Source organism: Coloeus monedula (assembly GCF_965178545.1).
Source record: "Coloeus monedula genome assembly, chromosome: 26".
Lineage (NCBI taxonomy): Eukaryota > Metazoa > Chordata > Aves > Passeriformes > Corvidae > Coloeus > Coloeus monedula.
In genome coordinates, this window is record NC_138806.1 from 5352334 (window position 1) to 5376226 (window position 23893).

Genomic DNA, 23893 nt, shown 5'->3' on the forward strand with positions numbered 1-23893 from the left:
GAGGATGAAGCAGGAGGATGAGGATGTGGAATTCAGGCCTGTCCCCACCACAGGATGTGGGTGATAGGTGGGAAGAGCCTTCCCCAGGAGAGGGAAGGGGCAGGAGAGCCCCAGGGGGCTGGGAGCATCCCCCAGTTCCCTGATGGAGCCTCTTGCTCTTCCTCATCCCCCTTCCTCCTCCTTCCCACCCCTAATTTAGCCCCTTTTAGCTTATTTAGGCCCTTCTAATTAATTTTGCCGCTTTTTACCTAATCCATCCCCTTTCCTGAGCTCTTCACTGACACCTCTGCAGGTCAGGCACATCTGCCTTCGCTTTCTCTCTCAAGTCCAGGAGGTTTCATGTAAACCTTCTCATTTTTAGCTCAAATTAGCCCGAAAACCTCATGAAAAGACAAATCTCCCCCGTTTTTTGACCCCAAATTCTGCAGTTTTAATGTTGAAGAGTTTGGGATGGAACAACTAAAATTAATTTTAACTCAAGAGCTGGGCTGAGGCATTGAAAATGTGAAGTCCAACGCACTGGAGTTGTTTGTTGAACTTTTGAATGTTGGGTTAGTTTTAAAAACGGATGTTTGGGGCCCCAAAATCTTGGTATTTTAGGATTGTTTAAGGGTTTGGGTTTTTTAAGAGTATTTTAAGATTTCTTAAGAGATTTTAGAAATGGGTTTATTGTAAATAAGCTGAAGATTTTCAGGAAAATCACATTTCTGCTTGGTGTAAAAGGGTTGGGAAAGCAATGCAGCTGCTCCCACCATTTCCTAGGAAGGGTTTTCTGAGCAGGCAAGAATCTTCTGAGGAAAAATACTCAGGAAGAATAAAACTTCTCTGCTGAGACCTGACTTCAGAGAAGCCTCTGAAACGTGGAGAAATTAAGAAAAGGTTTCAAATAAGAAAAAGTTTAAAAAGGAAAGGTTTTAGCGAAGGAAGTGGCGCCAATTTCAGGGGGGTTTGCGTGCACTCAGGTAGTTTTTAGGGGGGTTAGTTGTCATTTTGGGGGCTTAATCATCATTTTGATCTGCAGAGAGTTTGGAATGTCATAAATCTCAGAGCAGCGCCTGATTCCACCACTCCCAGTTCAGGCGTGGAATCAACGAAACAACGAGCAGGGAATTCCTCCTTCCCACGCTGAATTCCCATCCAGAAAACCCCTGGTTTGACCCATGCATCCATTTATTGAAGGGAATTTCAGGGCAGGCAGGAGCAGGGAAGGTAACTGGGCTCCGGTGTCAGCTCTAAAAAAATCCCATCCCGGCAGAGCCACCGGAGCTTCCGGCGCTTCCCGGCGCTCCTCGTGAGGAGCTTAACGCCCGTAATCTCGGGATAGAGCCGGGCTGGGGGTGGCTTTAGGGGGTTCTGGGAGGTTTGTGGGGCTCCCTGGTGTGGCTGGGGGCTGACCCCGCTGTCTCCCCAGCCGACCTTCCTGGTGGAACTGTCCAAAGTGCTGGCAAACCCCGGGAACAGCCAGGTCGCGCGCGTGGCCGCCGGGCTGCAGATCAAGAACTCGCTGACCTCCAAGGATCCCGACATCAAGGCCCAGTACCAGCAGAGATGGCTCGCCATCGACGCCAACGCCCGCAGGGAGGTCAAGAACTTCGTAAGTCCTCGGGTTTTTCCTCGTTTTCCCGTTGTTTTCCATGTTGGGAGGGGTCGGTGAGGAACGTCGTTGATGCTTCTCTGCCTGAAAAGTCTCCCCGTGGCTGCTTCCCCTCACTGGAGCAGCAGCTGCTGCTCGGTTCGGGGAGTTGATTTCATCTGGATGAGTTTTGGGGTGGAATTTGGACAAAGCTCTTCCCCCACGAGGTGGTTGAGCACTGGGACAGCTCCCCATGGAGTAGTCGTGATCGTGAACTTCTCAGCGCTCCAGGAGTTTTGGGTTGAATTTTGAGTTGGATTTTGGGGTTTTCCCCCAAAGGATGGTCGGGCACTGGGACAGCTCCCCATGGAATGGTCGTGATCCCAAACCTGCCAGAACTCCAGGAGCGTTTGGACAACGCTCCCAGGGGTGCCCAGGGTGGGATTTTGGGATGTCCTGCAGTGTCAGGAGTTGGGCTGGATGATCCCTGTGGGGCCTTTCCAGCTCAGGATGTTCCCTGATTTATGGAATGTTGTGGGAGGATGGTTTTAAACTGGAAAAGGGTTGATTTAGATGAGATAAAAGGAAGAAGTTTTTACACTGAGGCTGTGGCTGCCCCTGGATCCCTGGAAGCGTCCAAGGTCGAGTTGGATGGGCTTGGAGCACCCTGGGATGGTGAGAGGTGTCCCTGCCTGTGGCACTGGGTGGGATTTGAGGTCCCTTCCCACCCAAACCCTTCCAGGCTTCCGTGGCTTCCCCTGCAGCTGCGCTGGGGGTTGGTTTTTCTGAAGGAAATGCTTTTTGTGGAAGATTTTTCTTCCTTTGCTGAGGAGGAGCTTCCCCAAGTGTTCTCCAATCCCCATCAACACCTTTAAAACACTCCAAGTCCGAGCAACGTTCACGTGAGCCCCAGGAAGTTTGAAGGGAGAATAAGGTAAAAAATTGCAAGTTTTGGACAGAAAATCAACTCTTAAATGTTGGAACGTTGGGTATTTTCCCGAGGATCCTTTTTGCCCTGGGACAGTCAGAGTTCAGGGCCTGCAGGGACAGAAGTGGTGGCTCAGTGGTTTTTTGTTGGTTTTTTTTTTTTTTTTTTTTTTGGCTGATGGGAGCAAAAAAATGGTGCTGGGATTTGTGCAGTGCTCTGTGATTGATTCAGCTCGGCCATGAGCTTTATAGATATTTTTTTTGTGTTAATAGAATCTATAATCCCAGAATTATTTGGCTTGGGAGAAGCTTAAATCCCATCCATTCCCACCCCTGCCATGAGCAGGGACACCTTCCACTATCCCAGGCTGCTCCAAACCCAATCCAGGCTGGCCTGGGACACTTCCAGGGGCAGCCACATCAGAGGGATACAAGTGGGTGAGAGATGATGGAGAACCTTTGATCCTTCATTTCCATGGAATTCAGCTGGGATCAGGAGCTGTCCTTGTGCACTGAAATTGAACAATTTATTGCTGTTTTCTGTCAAGTAACGTCAAAAATACAACATTGAGGTGGAAACTTGGCAAATGAAGGTGTGTAACTGGAAATGCTGAAAGAATGAGTCCTCAGCTCCAGTTTTTTGAAGGAAGTTTTGTTGGGGTATAACTGAAAATGCTGGGAAAATGCAAATCCCTGCCTCCATTTTTAATAGAAAATGTTATTGGTGTATAACTGGAAAGAATAAAAAAAAAAAGGCATCTCCCTCGCTCTGTGTTTTAAAGGAAGTTATTGGTGTATAGCTGGGAAAAGGTGTAAAAATGAATCCCTATCTCTCAATTTTTTAAAGAAAATGTTATTGGTGTATCACTAAAAATGATGGAAAAATGTAAATCCCTCCCTCTGTTTTTTAAAGGAAATTAATTGGTGTGTAACCGGAAACGCTGAAAAAATCCATCCCCCTCCCTCCATTTTTTTAAAGAAAAGTTCCCAAAAACCACCAATAAAAATCCTCAATGCACAAGAAAATGACCCAGCCGATTTTGGCATAAAGAATTTGCCATTTGGGGTGCATTTAACCTCGATTTGTTCAACTTTTCCCATTTCCCTGCGAGGAATCCCAGCTGCAATCTGCACATCCCCACCACCATTTTTCCAGCGGGAAGCAGAACCGACGGAGAGATTTATGGGGAACGATGAAGGATTTGGGGCTGGAGGGTGTTTTCTCCATGCCCTGACCCCCATTCCCTGCCCAAATTCCAGGTGCTGCAGACGCTGGGCACGGAGACGTACCGGCCCAGCTCGGCGTCGCAGTGCGTGGCCGGCATCGCCTGCGCCGAGATCCCCATGAACCAGTGGCCGGAGCTGATCCCGCAGCTGGTGGCCAACGTCACCAACCAGCACAGCACCGAGCACATGAAGGAGTCCACGCTCGAGGCCATCGGCTACATCTGCCAGGACATCGTGAGTGCCTCGGAGCTTTGGGGTTGGGGCCCTTCGGGAAAGGCTCCCAAGAGGATTTGGCTCTTGCGGCGCGGCCTGGGATGGGTTGGAGGCCGTGCAGGGGAAGGTTGGGTTGGGGTTAAGGTTGGATTTGTTGGGTTGGGGTTTGTTGGGTTGGGGTTAAGGTTGGGTTCGTTGGGTTGGATTCGTTGGGTTGGGGTTTGTTGGGTTGGGGTTAAGGTTGGATTCTTTGGATTGGGTTTAGGGTTGGATTCGTTGGGTTGGGGTTTGTTGGGTTGGGGTTAAGGTTGGATTTGTTGGGTTGGGTTTAAGGTTGGATTCTTTGGATTGGGTTTAGGGTTGGATTCGTTGGGTTGGGGTTTGTTGGGTTGGGGTTAAGGTTGGATTTGTTGGGTTGGGTTTAAGGTTGGATTCTTTGGATTGGGTTTAGGGTTGGATTCGTTGGGTTGGGGTTTGTTGGGTTGGGGTTAAGGTTGGATTTGTTGGGTTGGGTTTAAGGTTGGATTCTTTGGGTTGCGTTTAAGGTTGAATTAGTTGGGTTGGGTTTAAGGTTGGATTTGTTGGGTTGGATTCTTTGGGTTGGGGTTAAGGTTGGGTTCGTTGGGTTGGATTCGTTGGGTTGGGGTTTGTTGGGTTGGGGTTAAGGTTGGATTTGTTGGGTTGGGTTTAAGGTTGGATTCTTTGGATTGGGTTTAGGGTTGGATTCGTTGGGTTGGGGTTTGTTGGGTTGGGTTTAAGGTTGGATTCGCTGGGTTGGGTTTAAGGTTGGATTCGCTGGGTTGGATTTGTTGGGTTTAGGGTTTGTTGGGTTGGGTTTAAGGTCGGATTCTTTCGGTTGGGTTTAGGGTTGGGTTTAAGGTTGGATTTATTGGGTTGGGTTTAAGGTTGGATTCATTGGGTTGGATTTGTTGGGTTGGGTTTAGGGTTGGATTCTTTGGGTTGCATTCGTTGGGTTTAGGGTTTGTTGGGTTTGGGTTTAAGGTTGGATTCTTTGTCTTGGGTTTAGGGTTGGGTTTAAGGTTGGATTTGTTGGGTTGGGTTTAAGGTTGGATTCGTTGGGTTGGGTTTAGGGTTGGGTTTAGGGTTGGATTCGTTGGGTTTGGGTTTAAGGTTGGATTCTTTGTCTTGGGTTTAGGGTTTGGTTTAAGGTTGGATTCATTGGGTTGGATTTGTTGGGTTGGGTTTAGGGTTGGGGTTTGTTTTGTTGGATTCATTAGGTTGGATTCTTTGGGTTGAGCTTTTTGGGTTGGGTTTAAGGTTGGATTCGTTGGGTTGGATTCTTTGGTTTGGGTTTGGGTTGGATTCTTTGGGTTGGGGTTTGTTGGGTCGGGGTTTGTTGGGATTTGGGTTGAGTTTTTTGGGTTGAGTTTTTACGTGGATTCTTTGGGTTGGACTTCGTTGCTTGGATTTTGGGTTGGGGTTTTTGGGTTGGAGTTTTTTGGATTTATTGGATTGGATTTATTTTGGGTTTGTTGAGTTGGATTTGTTGGGTTGGGTTTTGAGTTGAGTTCTTTGGGTTGGAGGTTTTGGGATTGGATTTTACCTTGCATTCTTTGCATTGGATTTCCTGGGTTGCGTTTTGGGGTTGGAGTTTTTTTGGGGTTGGATTTGTTGGATTGGATTTTGGGGTTGGGTTTTCTGGGTCAGATTTTGGGTTGGATTTTGGGGTTTCCCCCAGAGGATGGTCAGGCACTGGGACAGCTCCCCAAGGAATGGTCGTGATCCCAAACCTGCCAGAACTTCTGGAGCGTTTGGACAACGCTCCCAGGGGTGCCCAGGGTGGGATTTTGGGATGTCCTGCAGTGCCAGGAGTTGGCCTGGATGATCTCTTCCCGCTCAGGACATTCCATGATTCTCCAGCTTGGTGGAAAACCCTGGAGGGTTTTCCTGACCTTGAGGATTCCCTGATTTCCAGGAGGTTTTTATGCTCCTGGAGGGCTCTCCTGACCTCAATCCCTGATACCCAGCTTGGATCCCTCCTCGTGCTGCCTGGTTTTCCATCCTGCTGGCAGAACCAGCTCCAGGATGGTTCCTGGAAGGCCTGACCTCCTTTCCCAGCACAAATCCAGGTCACCATTCCTAAAGGGAAAGGTTTGAGGTTCCGTGTCCCTGCGGGGCTGGAGGAAAACCTCAGCTCAGCATCCACATCTGCAGAAAACAGGGATCACTCTTGGATTCCTTTCTGGTTTGGAAAAACCTGACTTTGCTCTGGCGAGAGGATCCTTTTTGTGGTTGGTTTAGGAATTTTGGATGCAGAAATATTTCGCTTTTTGAGGGAGTATTTCGCTTTTTGAGGGAGTATTTCGCTTTTTGAGGGAGTATTTCGCTTTTTGAGGGAGTATTTCGCTTTTTGAGGGAGTATTTCGCTTTTTGAGGGAATATTTCGCTTTTTGAGGGAATATTTCGCTTTTTGAGGGAATATTCCACTTTTTGAGGGAATATTTTGCTCTCGAGGTAACTTCCATAACATCTCCGTTGGGTTTATCGGGGATTTGCAGACTTTGGTGTGAATTTTGTTGGAAAACTCTGGCATGCCCCTGGAAAATGGGATTGGGAGCTGCTTTTTTTGGGTGCAGCTGAGTATTCCCTGCTGGAATCTCAGTGCAGGGATGCAGGAAGAGAAATTTTGTGTTTGGGGTTTTTATTTGGATTTTATTTTCAAGGGGTTGGTTTCACTGAGGAGAAAAATGAAATAGAAGAGGAAATCTGGTTGTGACAAATCCCTGGAATTCTGGAGGGTTTATTCTGTATTTTTTTGGGTGGAATCCACTCACCTCTGGATTTTTTGGCTGCCTTGCGTTTGCTCATTTAAATATTTATATTAAAAATCCCCTCTCAAAAGTTTTCTAGTTGTGACAGAGTTTGGGAGTCTAAAATCCATCATCTCCATGAATCCTGATGGGAATTCATCCCGTTATTTGTGTCTTAAATTTACCAGGAATTAAAAGGAATCTTTAGTCTGTTCACAGCTTTGTTCTTTAAAGCTTGGGGGATTTCACATTTATTTAATGTTTAAATATTTAATTATTTAACATTTCCTGGCCTTGCTGCAGGTCCAGGCACTGCAATTTTTACTCTGTGCCTAAAAAAGTTTGGGAAATTTACCACTAAAAATCTCACCTGGAGCAGAGCTCTGCCCAATCCATAAATTCCTTGGAAATCAGCATTTTTAAACTTTTTTGGGGTGAATTAAATGAAATCCTGGAGCTTGTTTTGGTTCACGTTTGATCCAGTGGGATTTATTTGGCATTTTTCACTTGGATTTCTGGAGGATTCGTGCTCACTTTAGGCTTTTCCTTCCCATCCCAAGAGCTGTAAGAATTCCTTGGATTTCCTGTGATTTCCTGACTTTAATATCCTAAAACTTTTATCTGTAGATTCTGATGCTTGAAAACATGGGAGAGGGGGAAAAAAAACCCCAAAAAACCAGTTTAAATGATAAATAACTTCATCCCTTTTTTTTTTTTTTTGGTACTATTATTTTCTCAGGATCCAGAGCAGCTCCAGGACAAATCCAATGAAATCCTGACTGCCATTATCCAGGGAATGAGAAAGGAGGAGCCCAGCAACAATGTGAAGCTTGCAGCTACCAACGCACTCCTGAACTCTTTGGAATTCACCAAAGCAAACTTTGACAAAGAGGTGAGAGAGAGGAGGGGAGAGAGAAAAATAAAACCTTGGGATGGCATTCCAGGGGCTGGATCCACGGTCAGTGATGAGCAGTCATGCACCACGCTGAGTTTTGATGGATAAATCCTGTGGAAGCTGAGACTTGGATTCAGCTCTTCGGGCTGGGATGTTCCCGGAATGCGCTGCGGATCTGCAGGGGGAGGGGAAGCAGGGACTTTTTGTCTCCTTTTTTTTTTTTGGTTTTTCCTTTTTTCCCCTTTTTTTCCCCCCGTTTTCCCTTTTTTCCCCCTTTTTTTCCCTTTTCTCTCCCTTTTTTTCCCTTTTCGCCCCCCCCTTTTTTTCCCTTTTTCCCCCTTTTTTCCCTTTTTCCCCCTATTTCTTCCCTTTTTCCCCCTATTTCTTCCCTTTTTCCCCCCTTTTTTCCCTTTTTCCCCCCTTTTTTTCCCTTTCCCCCCCCTTTTTTTCCCTTTCCCCCCCCTTTTTTTCCCTTTCCCCCCCCTTTTTTTCCCTTTCCCCCCCCTTTTTTTCCCTTTCCCCCCCCTTTTTTTCCCTTTCCCCCCCCTTTTTTTCCCTTTCCCCCCCCTTTTTTTCCCTTTCCCCCCCCTTTTTTTCCCTTTCCCCCCCCTTTTTTTCCCTTTCCCCCCCTTTTTTTCCCTTTCCCCCCCCTTTTTTTCCCTTTCCCCCCCCTTTTTTTCCTTTCCCCCCCCTTTTTTTCCCTTTCCCCCCCTTTTTTTCCCTTTCCCCCCCCTTTTTTTCCCTTTCCCCCCCCTTTTTTTCCCTTTCCCCCCCCTTTTTTCCCTTCCCCCCCTTTTTTTCCCTTTTTCCCTCCATTTTCCCCCCCTTTTTTTCTCTTTTCCCCCCTTTTTTTCCCTTTTTCCGCCCCTTTTTTCCCTTTTTCCGCCCCTTTTTTCCCTTTTTCCCCCCTTTTTTTCCCTTTTTCCGCCCCTTTTTTCCCTTTTTCCGCCCCTTTTTTCCCTTTTCCCCCCCTTTTTTTCCCTTTTCCCCCCCTTTTTTTCCCTTTTCCCCCCCTTTTTTTCCCTTTTCCCCCCCTTTTTTTCCCTTTTGTCCCCCCATTTCCCTTCTTTCCCCCTTTCCCTTCTTTCCCCCCTTTCCATTTTCTTTTTCCCCCCCTTTTTTCCCCCCCTTTTTTCCCCCCCTTTTTTCCCCCCCTATTTTCCCCCCCTTTTTTCCCCCCCTTGTTTTTTCTCCCTTTTCCCACCCCTTTTCCCCTCCTTTTTGCCTTCAAAGCCCACCTGACCCCAGAGCTGATCCTGCTGGATGCTCCTGATCCCACTCCTGTGACAGGGACACGATCCCAGCTGGGATCAGCACTTCCCTTTCAGCTGCCCTGGCCCCGATCCACATTCAGACTTGGCCTCTGAAAATCGGTGGGGGAGGAAAAATGTTCCCAACAAGAGGCCCCTGGATGAGACAACAACCAAATCCATGGATATTTTATTTTATTTTATTTTATTTTATTATTTTATTTTTATTTTTACTTTACTTTATTTTTATTTTATTTTATTATTTTATTTTTATTTTTACTTTATTTTTATTTAATTTTATGTTATTATTTTATTTTTATTTTATTTTTATTTTATTTTATGTTATTATTTTATTTTTATTTTTACTTTATTTTTATTTTATTTTACTTTTATTTTTTTAGTTTTATTTTTATTTTATTTTTTATTTTATTTTTATTTTTACTTTATTTTATTTTACTTTTATTTATTTTTATTTTTTTAATTCTTATTTTATTTTTATTTATTTTTTTATTTTTATTTATTTTTATTTATTTTTATTTATTTTATTTTGGTTTTATTTTGGTTTTATTTGAATTTACATATATTTTAATTTTCTGTATTTTATTTTAAAAAAATTAATTTTAAAAAAAAAATTTTATTTATTTCATTTATTTTTATTTATTTCATTTTTATTTTTTCTTCTTGGATTAACTTTATCCATTGGTTCTCTCACAGGGACAGCGTGGAATTAATGTTGAATTTGCAGCTTAGGAGGGTTTTTTAATGAAAAACTCTCCCTAAATCCCTCATGGGCATCACCTGAGAATCCCAAAACTGGGAATGGGAGGTGCAGGATCCCTCCTGGCCCCGTTCCTGCTGGATTCAGCCCTGTTAAATAAATCCATGAGAACAAATCCATCCCTTCTTACCAAAATCCAAAAACCCAGGTGCTGCCTTAAAAAAAAATCCATGTCCTGACTGGAGTTTTCTTAAAATGTTGAAATAATTCAGGGAAAAGCAGAATTTTTTAATTTCTGGGCTTCTGCTGTGTCTTTATTTTGGACAGCCTTGAAATGGAAGCTTGGGATTCCCATTTAGGGGAAGAAAGGATTCCCATTTTGGGGGAAAAAAAAGGACTTAAAATAGAGCAGGGAGTGGTGCCTTGTGCCTGTGCTGGTCCAGCCTCAACCCCACCCTCCCTGGGAAGCTTTTTTAAGGCTCAAATTCTTTTTTTCAGCCTCTTGAAAGATTGTTTTAATTCTCTTTTTTTTTTTTTTTTCAGTCTGAAAGGCACTTTATTATGCAAGTAGTCTGTGAAGCAACACAGTGTCCAGACACGAGGGTGAGTGAGCTCAGAATTTATCCCTGAATTTCTGAGGAGCCTGTGACTGCTGAAAAAAATCTTAAAAATAAAGGGAATTTAATCAAAAGATGAATTTTCCTCTGCCCCAGGTACGAGTGGCTGCCTTACAGAACCTGGTGAAGATAATGTCCCTTTATTATCAATATATGGAGACCTACATGGGGCCTGCCCTCTTCGCTGTGAGTGTTGGAATTTGGAATGTGTATTTGGAATTCTCACATTTATTTCTCTGATTTTTGCCCCCCATTTGGATTTCTCTTTCCCCTATTTTTGGCTTCTTTCCTTCTCTTTGTATTGATGTTTATTTTTTCTGATTTCCCTCTGTTTTAATTGGTATTTCTCAGGTTTATTTCTCTGATTTCCCTGTGTTTGTATCCATAATTCTCACATTTATTTCTCTGATTTTGCCCCCATTTGGATTTCTATTTCCCCTATTTTTGGCTTCTTTCCTTCTCTTTGTATTGATGTTTATTTTTTCTGATTTCCCTCTGTTTTAATTGGTATTTCTCAGGTTTATTTCTCTGATTTCCCTGTGTTTGTATCCATAATTCTCACATTTATTTCTCTGATTTTGCCCCCATTTGGATTTCTATTTCCCCTATTTTTGGCTTCTTTCCTTCTCTTTGTATTGATATTTATTTTTTCTGATTTCCCTCTGTTTTAATTGGTATTTCTCAAGTTTATTTCTCTGATTTTTCTTTGTTTGTATCCCATATTTCTCATATTTATTTCTCTGATCTCCCTCTCTTTGTATTATTTATTTTTTCTGGTTCCCCTCTATTTGTATTTATAATTCTCACATTTATTTCTCTGATCTTTCCCCCCATTTGTATTTCTATTTCCCCTACTTTTGGCTGATTTCCCTCTCTTTGTATTGATATTTATTTTTCCTGGTTCCCCTCTATTTGTATTTATAATTCTCACATTTATTTCTCTGATTTTCCTGTGTTCATATCCATATTTCTCATATTTATTTCTCTGATCTCCCTCTCTTTGTATTGATATTTATTTTTTCTGATTTCCCTCTATTTGTATTGATATTTTTCAAGTTTATTTCTCTGATTTTCTCCCATTTCTATTTCCCCTATTTTCGGCTGATTTCCTTCTCTTTGTATTGGTATTTATATTTTTCATATTTATTTCTCTGATCTCCCTCTATTTGTATTTGTATTTCTCACATTTATTTCTCTGATTTCCCCCCCCATTTGTATTCATATTTCTCATCTTTTTCTCTGATCTCCCTCTGTTTGTATTGATATTTATTTTTCTGATATTTCTCTATTTGTATTGATATTCTTGAGGTTTATGTCTCTGATTTTCTTTTGTTTGTATCTATATTTCTCACATTTATTTTTCTGATCTCACTCCATTTTGTATTGGTATTTATTTCTCTGATTTCCCTTCATTTGTATTTATATTTCTCATATTTATTTGTCTGATCTCCCTCATACTTATATTTTTACTTATATTTTTACTTATATTTTTACTTATATTTTTACTTATGTTTTTACTTATGTTTTTACTTATGTTTTTACTTATGTTTTTACTTATGTTTTTACTTATGTTTTTACTTATGTTTATACTTACATTCACACTTATATTTATACTTATATTTATACTTACATTCACATTTATATTTACATTTACATTTCTGTCTCTCCTATTTATTTCTCTGATCTCCCTTTATTTCTACTTCTGTTTCTCACATTTATTTCCCTAATCTCCCTCCATCTGTATTTCTCTTTTCCATCTTTATTTATCTGATGGCCCCATCCTCTTTTGTCCTCGCCTCTTTAAAAACTTCCCTTCCATTCCTGATTTTCCCTTATTTCCCTGGGAATCCCAATCCCAGCAAAATCCCTAAAAACAACATCAAATTTTCCAGATTTCAGATTCCAAATGGGACAAAACAATGAAACTTTGCAGTGATAAAATAGGATAAAATCAGATTATTTACCATTTCCAAGAGCAATAACTTGCATTTTAGACAATCCCAAATCTCCCAAAAACCAGGATGTATTTCAGGAAGGGACAAATTGCTGAAATATCCTTTTTTTATCTTTTTTTTTGGAATGCCACAGATCACAATTGAAGCAATGAAAAGTGACATAGACGAGGTGGCTCTGCAGGGCATCGAGTTCTGGTCCAACGTGTGCGACGAGGAGATGGACCTGGCCATCGAGGCCTCGGAGGTGGGACCTGGCAAGGGCTGCAAATCCCTGGATCAACCTTTGGGAATGCCCAATTCCTGCTTGGCACCAGCCTGGCAGCTCCTCCTGTGCTGTCCCAGGGGCATGGGACGAATGCCCGGGCTGGTTTTGGGGTCAGCAGCACAAAATAAAAACTCCCCAAAGAGGTTTGATTTTAGCTCCTGGTTTGGGGGTTTTTAGCTCCTTGTTGGGCTCCTGGTTTGGGACTTTTTAGCTCCTGGTTTGGGACTTTTTAGCTCCTGGTTTGGGGTTTTTAGCTCCTGGTTTGGGGGTTTTAACTCCTCGTTGGGCTCCTGGTTTGGGACTTTTTAGCTCCTGGTTTGGGAATTTTTAGCTCCTGGTTTGGGAATTTTTAGCTCCTTGTTTGGGGGTTTTAGCTCCTGGTTTGGGGGTTTTAGCTCCTCGTTGGGCTCCTGGTTTGGGGGTTTTTAGCTCCTGGTTTCGGGTTTTTAGCTCCTCATTTGGGGGTTTTTAGCTCCTGGTTTGGGACTTTTTAGCTCCTGGTTTGGGGTTTTAGCTCCACGTTTGGGGTTTTTAGCTCCACGTTTGGGGTTTTTAGCTCCACGTTTGGGGTTTTTAGCTCCTTGTTGGGTTCCTGGTTTGGGGGTTTTTAGCTCCTGGTTTGGGGGTTTTTAGCTCCTGGTTTGGGGGTTTTAGCTCCTGGTTTGGGGGTTTTAGCTCCTGGTTTGGGGGTTTTAGCTCCTCGTTGGGCTCCTGGTTTGGGGGTTTTTAGCTCCTGGTTTCGGGTTTTTAGCTCCTCATTTGGGGGTTTTAGCTCCTGGTTTGGGAATTTTTAGCTCCTGGTTTGGGGTTTTTGCTCCTCGTTTGAGGGTTTTTAGCTCCTTGTTGGGTTCCTGGTTTGGGGTTTTTAGCTCCTGGTTTGGGACTTTTTAGCTCCTGGTTTGGGGGTTTTAGCTCCTGGTTTGGGGGTTTTAACTCCTCGTTGGGCTCCTGGTTTGGGACTTTTTAGCTCCTGGTTTGGGAATTTTTAGCTCCTGGTTTGGGAATTTTTAGCTCCTGGTTTGGGGGTTTTTAGCTCCTGGTTTGGGGGTTTTAGCTCCTCGTTGGGCTCCTGGTTTGGGGGTTTTTAGCTCCTGGTTTGGGGGTTTTTAGCTCCTGGTTTGGGGGTTTTTAGCTCCTGGTTTGGGAATTTTTAGCTCCTGGTTTGGGGATTTTTAGCTCCTGGTTTGGGGTTTTTAGCTCCTTGTTGGGCTCCTGGTTTGGGGGTTTTTAGCTCCTGGTTTGGGGTTTTTAGCTCCTTGTTGGGCTCCTGGTTTGGGGGTTTTTAGCTCCTGGTTTGGGGGTTTTAGCTCCTCATTTGGGAATTTTTAGCTCCTGGTTTGGGGATTTTTAGCTCCTGGTTTGGGGGTTTTAACTCCTCGTTGGGCTCCTAGTTTGGGGGTTTTTAGCTCCTGGTTTGGGAATTTTTAGCTCCTGCTTTGGGGGTTTTTAGCTCCTGGTTTGGGGATTTTTAGCTCCTGGTTTGGGGATTTTTAGCTCCTGGTTTGGGAATTTTTAGCTCCTGGTTTGGGGATTTTTAGCTCCTGGTTTGGGGGTTTTAACTCCTCGTTGGGCTCCTGGTTTGGGGGTTTTTAGCTCCTGCTTTGGGGGCTTTTAGCTCCTTGTTTGGGAATTTTTAGCTCCTCATTTGGTGCTGGCCCAGGTTCTGCTCCCCAAGGTAATTTTGAGGGTTTTTAGCTGAGCCTGTGTTTGGAATTCCTGTTAATCCCCAAATCCTGGAATAATTTGGGCTGGAAGGACCTTAAATCCCATCTGTTCCCAGCTATCTCCCACCATCCCAGGTTGCTCCCAGCCCTGTCCAACCTGGTGGTTTTTTTTGTTAAAATAACCCAATTTTACCATTCTTATTCCCTATTTCCACCTAAATCCAGGTGCAGCTCCTATCACAGGGCTCTCCCATGTTTTTCCTGGGATATAATCCATGGGATTAATGAAATAATGACCAAAGTTGTGCTGTTTTAATACCACCAAAGGTTTTGATCTTGCCTCCACAGCAGGAGAATTTCATTATGGAATCCTGAAATGATTTGGGTTGGAAGGGATCTTAAATCCCATCCAGGGGACTCTGCACCCTGGAATTTTGGGGTCTGTCACAACCATGAGGGACTTTTTGCCAAATATGGCTCACATTCCCTAAAATCCATGATTTCTGAGTCAAATGTGGAGTTCTGGATGAAATAAAAGTAATTATCCCACAGAATTAAGAGCAAATCTTTAATTTCCTGCTGGTTTTGGGACAACTCTGCACCCTGGAATTTTGGGGTCTTTCAGAGCCATGAGGGACTTTTTGCCAAAAGATGGTTCACATTCCCTAAAATCCATGAAATTTGAGTCAAATGTGGAATTGTGGATGAAATAAAAGTAATTATCCCGTGGTATGGCTGGGCCTGGAGAGGAATTTGGGGGAATTGTTGTGCATGCAGATGCTGTTAGCAGAAATTAGCTGTGGAGATCAATAACAGCTGAAACTTTGAAGGGCTCTGCATGAATCACATCCATCTTTTTTTAAAAGCAGCTAAATTTATATTTATGGTTGGATTCCCCAAAAATAATTAGAAGAAAAAAATCAAGGATAAAAGGACAGGCAGCAGCAGTGGGGTTGGCTTTATGTGCTCCAAACCTTTTGCTCCTTCACCTCAGGGTCACTTGGTAATTACACCTGACAGCCAAAATGAGGATAATTGTGCCCTGTGAGGAGGGATGGGGAATTCAAGTGGATTTTGGAATATTTAACTCGGTGCAAAGTGCCCTTGAGGCAACTCAAAATTCCTGTTGGGAAGGAGGGGGAAGAGGAAAAGGGAATTTGTGCCTTCTAGAGTTGATCATTCAGCCTCTTAATACTGAAAAAAATTTAAATTATATAAAAATATTTATGAAAATCAACTTTTCACCCCTTTTTTTTTGCCTCTCCAGGCAGCAGAACAAGGAAGGCCCCCAGAGCACACCAGCAAGTTCTATGCCAAGGGGGCACTGCAATATTTGGTCCCTATTCTAACCCAGACCTTAACAAAACAGGTGAGTGCCACATTCCCTGATGGAATTGCAGCTCAGGGGCTCTTCCTGCCCCCCCTGGCTCCTGTGGGAATTGGGTTTTGGCGTCCTCTGATCCCAAAAACGCCTCAGGAGGTGGCAGTCCCTGGTCTGTGATGAGGTTTCATGCACCACTCTGAGCCAGTGATGCAGCAATTTTGGGGCTGAGACTGGGACTTGCCTCCATTTTCCTGGATCACATCCCTGGATTTGTGGTTTCCTGAGAGGTTTGGTGATTCCCTGTATTCCTGACAGAATATTTGGGGTGTTAAACCTGATATTCCACAGGCCCTGCCTCATGTGAGATCCAATTCCGGGGATTTTTGAGGCCTTTGTTTGTTTAGTCCCTGTTAAACTCTTCCCAGGGATTTACTGGGGCTGTGCTTTCCAGGCTAATCAAAATTAATGGAATGGCTTGCCTAATTATAAAATAAAACTGTTAATTAACGGGACAGAGTTCATTTGGCTGGGAATATGCTCCGAGTGAATCCAGGGAATTGTTTCCCTGGTTTGGTTTTGGTCTTGGATGAGCAGAGTGGAATTGCAGGAGGTTCCCAGGGGATGAAATAGGGGAGGGAATCACAGGAGGGTTGGGAAAGGAGATTTTTAAATGGTGCAGGGACCCTCTGGAAGGGATGAAAGGGATAAAATTCCCTACTGGATGAGAGGGAAAAGCTCCTTTTGGGAAGTGGATGAGGCCACTCCAGGTTGGAAAGGTATTGAAGGCTTCAGAGCTTGAGCTTGGTTGGGAAAGGAGATTTTTAATGGTGCAGGGAGCTTCTGGAAGGGATCAAAGGGATAAAATTCCTGCCTGGATGAGAGGGAAAAGCACTTGGGGAGGTGGATGAGGCCATTGCAGGTTGGAAAGGTACTGAACGTTCAAGAGCCTCAGTTCAGTTGGAAGAGGAGCTTCTTAATGGTGCAGGAGCCACTCTGGGAGGGATGGAAAGGATTAAATGGATAAAATCCCACCTGGATGAGAGGGAAAAGCACTTGGGGAGGTGGATGTGGATGAGGCCACTCCAGGTTGGAAAGACACCAAAGGTTTAAGAGCCTGAGCTTGGTTAGGAAAGGAGATTTTAATGGTGCAGGGAGCACTTTGGATGGGAGAAGAGGGATTAAATGGATAAAATCCCACCTGGGTGAGGGAAAAGCACTTTGTGAATTGGATGAGGCCACTCTGGGAGGGATTTCATGGATCAAAGGGATAAAATCCCACCTGGATGAGAGGGAAAAGCACTTGGGGAAGTGGCTAAAGCCACTCCAGCTTGGAAAGACACCAAAGGTTTAAGAGCCTGAGCTTGGTTAGGAAAGGAGATTTTAATGGTGCAGGGAGCATTTTGGATGGGAGAAGAGGGATTAAATGGATAAAATCCCACCTGGGTGAGGGAAAAGCACTTTGGGAAGTGGATGAGGCCACTCTGGGAGGGATTTCATGGATCAAAGGGATAAAATCCCACCTGGATGAGAGGGAAAAGCACTTGGGGAAGTGGCTGAAGCCACTCCAGCTTGGAAAGACACCAAAGGTTTAAGAGCCTGAGCTTGGTTAGGAAAGGAGATTTTAATGGTGCAGGGAGCACTTTGGATGGGAGAAGAGGGATTAAATGGATAAAATCCCACCTGGGTGAGGGAAAAGCACTTTGGGAAGTGGATGAGGCCACTCTGGGAGGGATTTCATGGATCAAAGGGATAAAATCCCACCTGGATGAGAGGGAAAAGCACTTGGGGAAGTGGCTGAAGCCACTCCAGCTTGGAAAGGCACCAAAGGTTTAAGAGCCTGAGCTTGGTTAGGAAAGGAGATTTTAATGGTGCAGGGAGCACTTTGGATGGGAGAAGAGGGATTAAATGGATAAAATCCCACCTGGGTGAGGGAAAAGCACTTTGGGAAGTGGATGAGGCCACTCTGGGAGGGATTTCATGGATCAAAGGGATAAAATCCCACCTGGATGAGAGGGAAAAGCACTTGGGGAAGTGGATGAGGCCACTCTGGGAGGGATTTCATGGATCAAAGGGATAAAATCCCACCTGGATGAGAGGGAAAAGCACTTGGGGAAGTGGATGAGGCCACTCTGGGAGGGATTTCATGGATCAAAGGGATAAAATCCCACCTGGATGAGAGGGAAAAGCACTTGGGGAAGTGGCTGAAGCCACTCCAGCTTGGAAAGGCACCAAAGGTTTAAGAGCCTGAGCTTGGTTAGGAAAGGAGATTTTAATGGTGCAGGGAGCATTTTGGATGGGAGAAGAGGGATTAAATGGATAAAATCCCACCTGGGTGAGGGAAAAGCACTTTGGGAAGTGGATGAGGCCACTCTGGGAGGGATTTCATGGATCAAAGGGATAAAATCCCACCTGGATGAGAGGGAAAAGCACTTGGGGAAGTGGCTGAAGCCACTCCAGCTTGGAAAGACACCAAAGGTTTAAGAGCCTGAGCTTGGTTAGGAAAGGAGATTTTAATGGTGCAGGGAGCACTTTGGATGGGAGAAGAGGGATTAAATGGATAAAATCCCACCTGGGTGAGGGAAAAGCACTTTGGGAAGTGGATGAGGCCACTCTGGGAGGGATTTCATGGATCAAAGGGATAAAATCCCACCTGGATGAGAGGGAAAAGCACTTGGGGAAGTGGCTGAAGCCACTCCAGCTTGGAAAGGCACCAAAGCTATGAGCGATTCCTGTTACTTGGAAACAGGACTTCACTTAAAAACCCAACAAAGCAGGGACAATTCCACGGAATTCCATAGATCCCTGGGATGGTTTTTTTTGCAGGATGAGAACGACGACGACGACGACTGGAACCCCTGCAAGGCGGCGGGGGTGTGCCTGATGCTGCTGGCCACGTGCTGCGAGGACGACATCGTCCCCCACGTGCTGCCCTTCATCAAGGAGCACATCAAGAATCCCGACTGGAGGTACCGGGATGCGGCCGTCATGGCCTTCGGATGCATCCTGGAAGGGCCCGAGCCCAACCAGCTCAAACCTTTAGTAATACAGGTGGGTTTTTGAGGGGAGTTTGGGAGGGGTTCGAGGTCCAAATCTTTTGGAGGAGGGTGTGTTTGGTTTAAGGGCAATTGGAAAGGTGGCACCTATCGAAAACCCCGGAGTTATTTGAAGGAAGGGGTGTCAGCTTTGGATGTCGTGTTAATTTAAGGAAAATCGGAAGGGTATCACTTGTTTTGGAGATTTCCAGAACTAAAAAAATCCCTTGTTTAGAGGCTTTTAGAGCCCGAAATCCCTGGATTATCTGGGGGAGAATACCTGACTTGCATGTGCTCTTAATTTAAGGAAAAATCGAAAGGATGTCACTTGGTTGTGGAGGCTTTTAGAGCCCAATATCCCTGGGTTATTTGGAGCAAGATACCACTTTGCACATCCTCTTAATTTAAGGAAAATTGAAAGGATATCACCTGTTTTGAAGGCTTTTAGAGCTAAAAATCCCTTGGTTAATTGGAGGGGAATGTCTGATTCGCACGTGTTCTTAACTTAAGGAAAATCAGAAGGATATCACCTGTTTTGGAAGCTTCTGGAGCCTGAGTTTTGTGGGGTTTTAGAGGCTTTTAGAGCCCAAAATCTGGGTTAATTGGGAGAGAATGTCAGCTTTGCACATGCTCTTCAATTAAGGAAAATTGAAAGGATATTACCTGATTAGGAGACTTTTGGAGCTAAAAACCCCATGGTTATTTAGAGCAGGGTGTCTGCTTCGCACATGCTCTTAATTTAAGGAAAATTGAAAGGATATCACTTGTTTTGGAGCTTTTGGAGCTAAAAATCCCTGGGTTAATTGGAGGAGAATGTTTGATTTGCACGTGCTCTTAATTTAAGGAAAATCAGAAGGACATCACCTGGTTTTGGAGGCTTTTAGAACCCAAAATCCCTGGGTTAATTGGAGGAGAACATCTCAAATCCAAATCCTGGATTTGATCCGTAACCTAGCACTCATGTTAAGTTACCTCAAATCTTTTTTTGTGACTCAGGTAGGAAAGAAAATGGGAAGAAAGACATTTTGAGGAGAAAAAATGATAATATTTACTGAATGTAGAAGCTGCCTTCACTTTGGGAACGCTGAGTAAAACCATCCTTGGTGAAGGTGTTTGGAAAAGGGGTCGCATTAGGGAATAGATCCATGAATACAAAACGAAACAAAATACATCCTAAATAAACTACAGGACTGGGACAAATACAGGATGATTTCTTTTTTTTTTTTTTTTTCCCCCCTCCTCACCTGGTTTTTCCTGGCTCTTTCCCAGGCCATGCCAACGTTGATAGAGCTGATGAAGGATCCCAGCGTGGTGGTCAGGGACACGACGGCCTGGACCGTGGGCAGGATCTGCGAGATGCTGCCCGAAGCAGCCATCAACGACATCTACCTGGCCCCGCTGCTGCAGTGCCTGATGGAGGGGCTGAGCGCCGAGCCCAGGGTGGCCACCAACGTCTGCTGGGTGAGGAACCCCCCAAACCCTGCCAGGAGTTCAGATCCACAGGGAAAAGCAGCTCCTGGTGGGATCTGGAATGGTTTTCCCGTCACCGAGTCCGAGCGTTCCGCCAGCGCCACCGCCAAACTTCTGTGCTCGAGTGCCACATCCATGAATTTTCTGGACAATTCCAGGGATTGGGAGTCCAACCTTGCCCCAGGCAGCTTGTTCAGATGCCTGGGACTCTTTCTGTGAAGGAATTTTCCTTAATATCCAGCTTGGGCATCCCTTGAAGTTGTTTAGTCTTGCCTGGCTCCACCCTCCTGTCAGGGGCTTTTATGAATATAAATTCAAATATATTAATGCAAATTAATACCTAAAAGTAGGCATTTTTATAAATTATATAAAGATATAAATTTATATCTTTGTATGGTTTTATAAATTTATGTGGTTTTCTATATTTGTATGATTTTTTATATTTATATAGTTTTTAAAGTGATTTTATATATTTATCCACACACACTTGAGTGAATTCCAGAATTAATCCATGGCTTGCTCCCCCAGCCAACACTGGTTGACACTTAAATTATCCCAATTCTATTTTGTGGCTCTTGCAGGGAAAAATAAAGGAAAAAAGTGGAATTTTAGGAGAAAAATGCTGATATTCACTGAGTGTAGAAATTGCTTCCAGTTTGGGAATGCTGTGGGAGCTTGTCCCTGGTATCATAGGGTTGGGAAAAGGGATTTTGGGATTAAGCTTTTTCTTGGATTGCCTCGGGGAAGGGTTGCAACACCTCATTCCCCATCACCCAAACCTGCTCCTGCAGCGATCCCAGGAATAATTTGGGAAGCAGGAGTTGGTTGGGTTTTTTTTCCTGATGCTTTGTCTGGTCTTTGTGTCCTCACTGCCTTCCAGGAGCTGCTCCCTCAGACTGAGCTGGGGAGGAGGATTTTCCTGTCAAAACAACTTCTAGAAATGACAGAATCCCTCCTTTTTAGAATCCCAGGGGTTTCAAGACTCATCAGCACAGAGGGGTTTTCCCTGCCCTGTTAATCCTGGCAAAAATCCAGGTGGCTTTTGTCTCCTGAAGATGATTCCTGGGTGTTTTTAGAGTAAAATAAAAACCCAGGAAGCTTTCAGCTCCTCTCACCCACCCATCCCAGCACAGTTAAACTGCTCTGGAGATGCTCATCCTGCACTTTGGGTTTTTTTTTAGTTTAGGTGGGGGGGGGGGGGGTTGTATTTTAGCAGGAAAATTGATGGAATCTGAGTTTTTGGAGCTGTGAGGGTGGAAAACCAATGGATATTTTGTGTTCCAGGCCTTCTCCAGCCTTGCTGAAGCTGCCTATGAAGCTGCAGATGTGGCTGATGATCAGGAAGAACCAGCAACCTACTGCTTATCCTCCTCCTTTGAGCTGATAGTGCAGAAACTGCTGGAGACTGCAGACAGGTAAAACAACCTCTCAAAAAAGCTTTTTTTTTTCATTTATTTCCCACTTCAGACTCTTCCTGGCAGCTGAGATCTGGTGTTGGATTAAAAGGTGGCACTTCTTTTGTATAAAAAAAAAATAAAGGATGCAAATCCCAGCAAAGCAGCTCTACCCATTGAATAATTTTACAGTATTTTGTCCATATGTGCTTTAAGAAGTCCGGGAGTGTCCCTTCCCTATTTTCTTTTGAATCTCCTATTTTACTCTGAATTTCTCTTGTTTTTCCCCAAATCTCCTGTTTTCCTTCGAATCTCTGGTATTTCCCTCACATCTCTCCCCCCTTTCCCCTCACATCTCTCCCCCCTTTCCCCTCACATCTCTCCTCCATTTTCCCCTCACATCTCTCCCATTTTCCCCTCACATCTCTCCCATTTTCCCCTCACATCTCCCCCATTTTCCCCTCACATCTCCCCCATTTTCCCCTCACATCTCCCCCCTTTTCCCCTCACATCTCCCCCCTTTTCCCCTCACATCTCCCCCCCTTTCCCCTCACATCTCCCCCCCTTTCCCCTCACATCTCCCCCCCTTTCCCCTCACATCTCCCCCCCTTTCCCCTCACATCTCCCCCCCTTTCCCCTCACATCTCTCCTCCATTTTCCCCTCACATCTCTCCTCCATTTTCCCCTCACATCTCTCCCATTTTCCCCTCACATCTCTCCCATTTTCCCCTCACATCTCTCCCATTTTCCCCTCACATCTCTCCCCCCTTTTCCCCTCACATCTCTCCCCCCTTTTCCCCTCACATCTCTCCCCCCTTTTCCCCTCACATCTCTCCCCCATTTTCCCCTCACATCTCTCCCCCCTTTTCCCCTCACATCTCTCCCCCCTTTTCCCCTCACATCTCTCCCCCCTTTTCCCCTCACATCTCTCCCCCCCTTTCCCCTCACATCTCTCCCATTTTCCCCTCACATCTCCCCCCTTTTCCCCTCACATCTCCCCCCCTTTCCCCTCACATCTCCCCCCCTTTCCCCTCACATCTCCCCCCCTTTCCCCTCACATCTCTCCTCCATTTTCCCCTCACATCTCTCCTCCATTTTCCCCTCACATCTCTCCCATTTTCCCCTCACATCTCTCCCATTTTCCCCTCACATCTCTCCCCCCTTTTCCCCTCACATCTCTCCCCCCTTTTCCCCTCACATCTCTCCCCCCTTTTCCCCTCACATCTCTCCCCCCTTTTCCCCTCACATCTCTCCCCCCTTTTCCCCTCACATCTCTCCCCCCTTTTCCCCTCACATCTCTCCCCCCTTTTCCCCTCACATCTCTCCCCCCTTTTCCCCTCACATCTCTCCCCCCTTTTCCCCTCACATCTCTCCCCCCTTTTCCCCTCACATCTCTCCCCCCTTTTCCCCTCGCATCTGCCCCCTTTTCCCCTCGCATCTCCCCCATTTTCCCTCACATCTCTGAGTTTAACTCCACAGTTTTAAGACTCTGCCCTTCTTGTGCAGTCACAGGGCTCAGCCCCGTTGGCTGCAGGGCCACAGGATAATCAGGAATTGCAGCAGGACATAACCTGGGATCTGTGTTTGTTCCTTCTCCTGATTGTTTTTGTGTGGCTTCCATCCCTTCCCGTCAGCTCCAGGTGCTCCTAGAAGAGCCAGGGACCTACTTGAGCTCCCATTCCCATCCCAGCTGAAGCAGAAAATAGATGAGGCAAAACATTTTGCTCTTAGATGCAGGGAAAAAAAAGGGGCTAAAACTCAAATTTTATGGTGACTTGAAGGTTACATAAATCTGACTGACAGCTCCAGGTTCAATCCCTCGATCAGCTCCATGGACTGTTGGTGCCATTTTCCTGCTGATTCTCCTTAAAAACCTTGTCCCAGTTCAAAATTTAAACTCTTTCCCTGTCTTTGTTTCCATCCAGCCAGGAGTGGAGTGTCTGGCTCAAGGCTCTGGAGCCCACCAATCATCTCAGGTGCCTTAATTTCAGATTTCACACCCTCAGAGGTGTCTGGGGCTCTGAAGTGCTGCTCACCTGACACCAACTCTGAGGCTCCTTCTGTCCCTCTCCTTGTTGCCAGAGATTCTGGAAATCACAAATTCCCTTTAATTCAAGGCTTTTCAATTGCTCCTGCTTGTCACAGCACTCAAATGGAGCTGTTGCTGGTTTACTAAAATTTTTTTTTTTTAATTTTTAAAAAAATCTGTTTCCAAGCACTTGGAGCTGCAAATCTTCCTCCTTCTGTTGCAGACCTGATGGACACCAGAATAACTTGAGGAGTTCTGCCTATGAATCCCTGATGGAAATAGTGAAAAACAGTGCCAAGGACTGTTATCCTGCTGTCCAAAAAACCACCCTGGTCATCATGGAGAGGCTCCAGCAAGTGCTGCAGATGGAGGTGGGTAAATCTTGATTTAAAGCTGCGGGGGAAATTGTGGCTGCTCCATCCCTGGGAGTGTCCAAATCCAGGTTGGGATGGTGGGAGATGTCCCTGCCCGTGGGAATGGATGGGATTTAAGGTCCCAAACCACTCAGGGATTCTATATTCATCTTCTTCACAGCCCCTCTGGTCTGAAATCTGAAAAGAACAAATATT

At 44.9% G+C, this 23893-nt stretch overlaps 1 protein-coding gene across 2 annotated transcripts in view; it reads left to right on the forward strand.

The window, feature by feature from the left end:
- Positions 1-23893, forward strand: part of KPNB1 (karyopherin subunit beta 1) — a gene marked incomplete at its 3' end in the record, with an annotated part of 36134 nt that overhangs the window by 1918 nt on the left and 10323 nt on the right. For both annotated transcript variants that reach the window (XM_082297457.1, XM_082297458.1), the window contains exons 3-13: positions 1412-1594; positions 3761-3961; positions 7451-7603; positions 10118-10177; positions 10288-10377; positions 12280-12390; positions 15343-15444; positions 18223-18447; positions 19701-19892; positions 21186-21316; positions 23548-23695. In XM_082297457.1, coding sequence (XP_082153583.1) covers positions 1412-1594; positions 3761-3961; positions 7451-7603; positions 10118-10177; positions 10288-10377; positions 12280-12390; positions 15343-15444; positions 18223-18447; positions 19701-19892; positions 21186-21316; positions 23548-23695 — 1596 coding nt within the window. The remainder of the gene's footprint in view (positions 1-1411; positions 1595-3760; positions 3962-7450; positions 7604-10117; positions 10178-10287; positions 10378-12279; positions 12391-15342; positions 15445-18222; positions 18448-19700; positions 19893-21185; positions 21317-23547; positions 23696-23893) is intronic.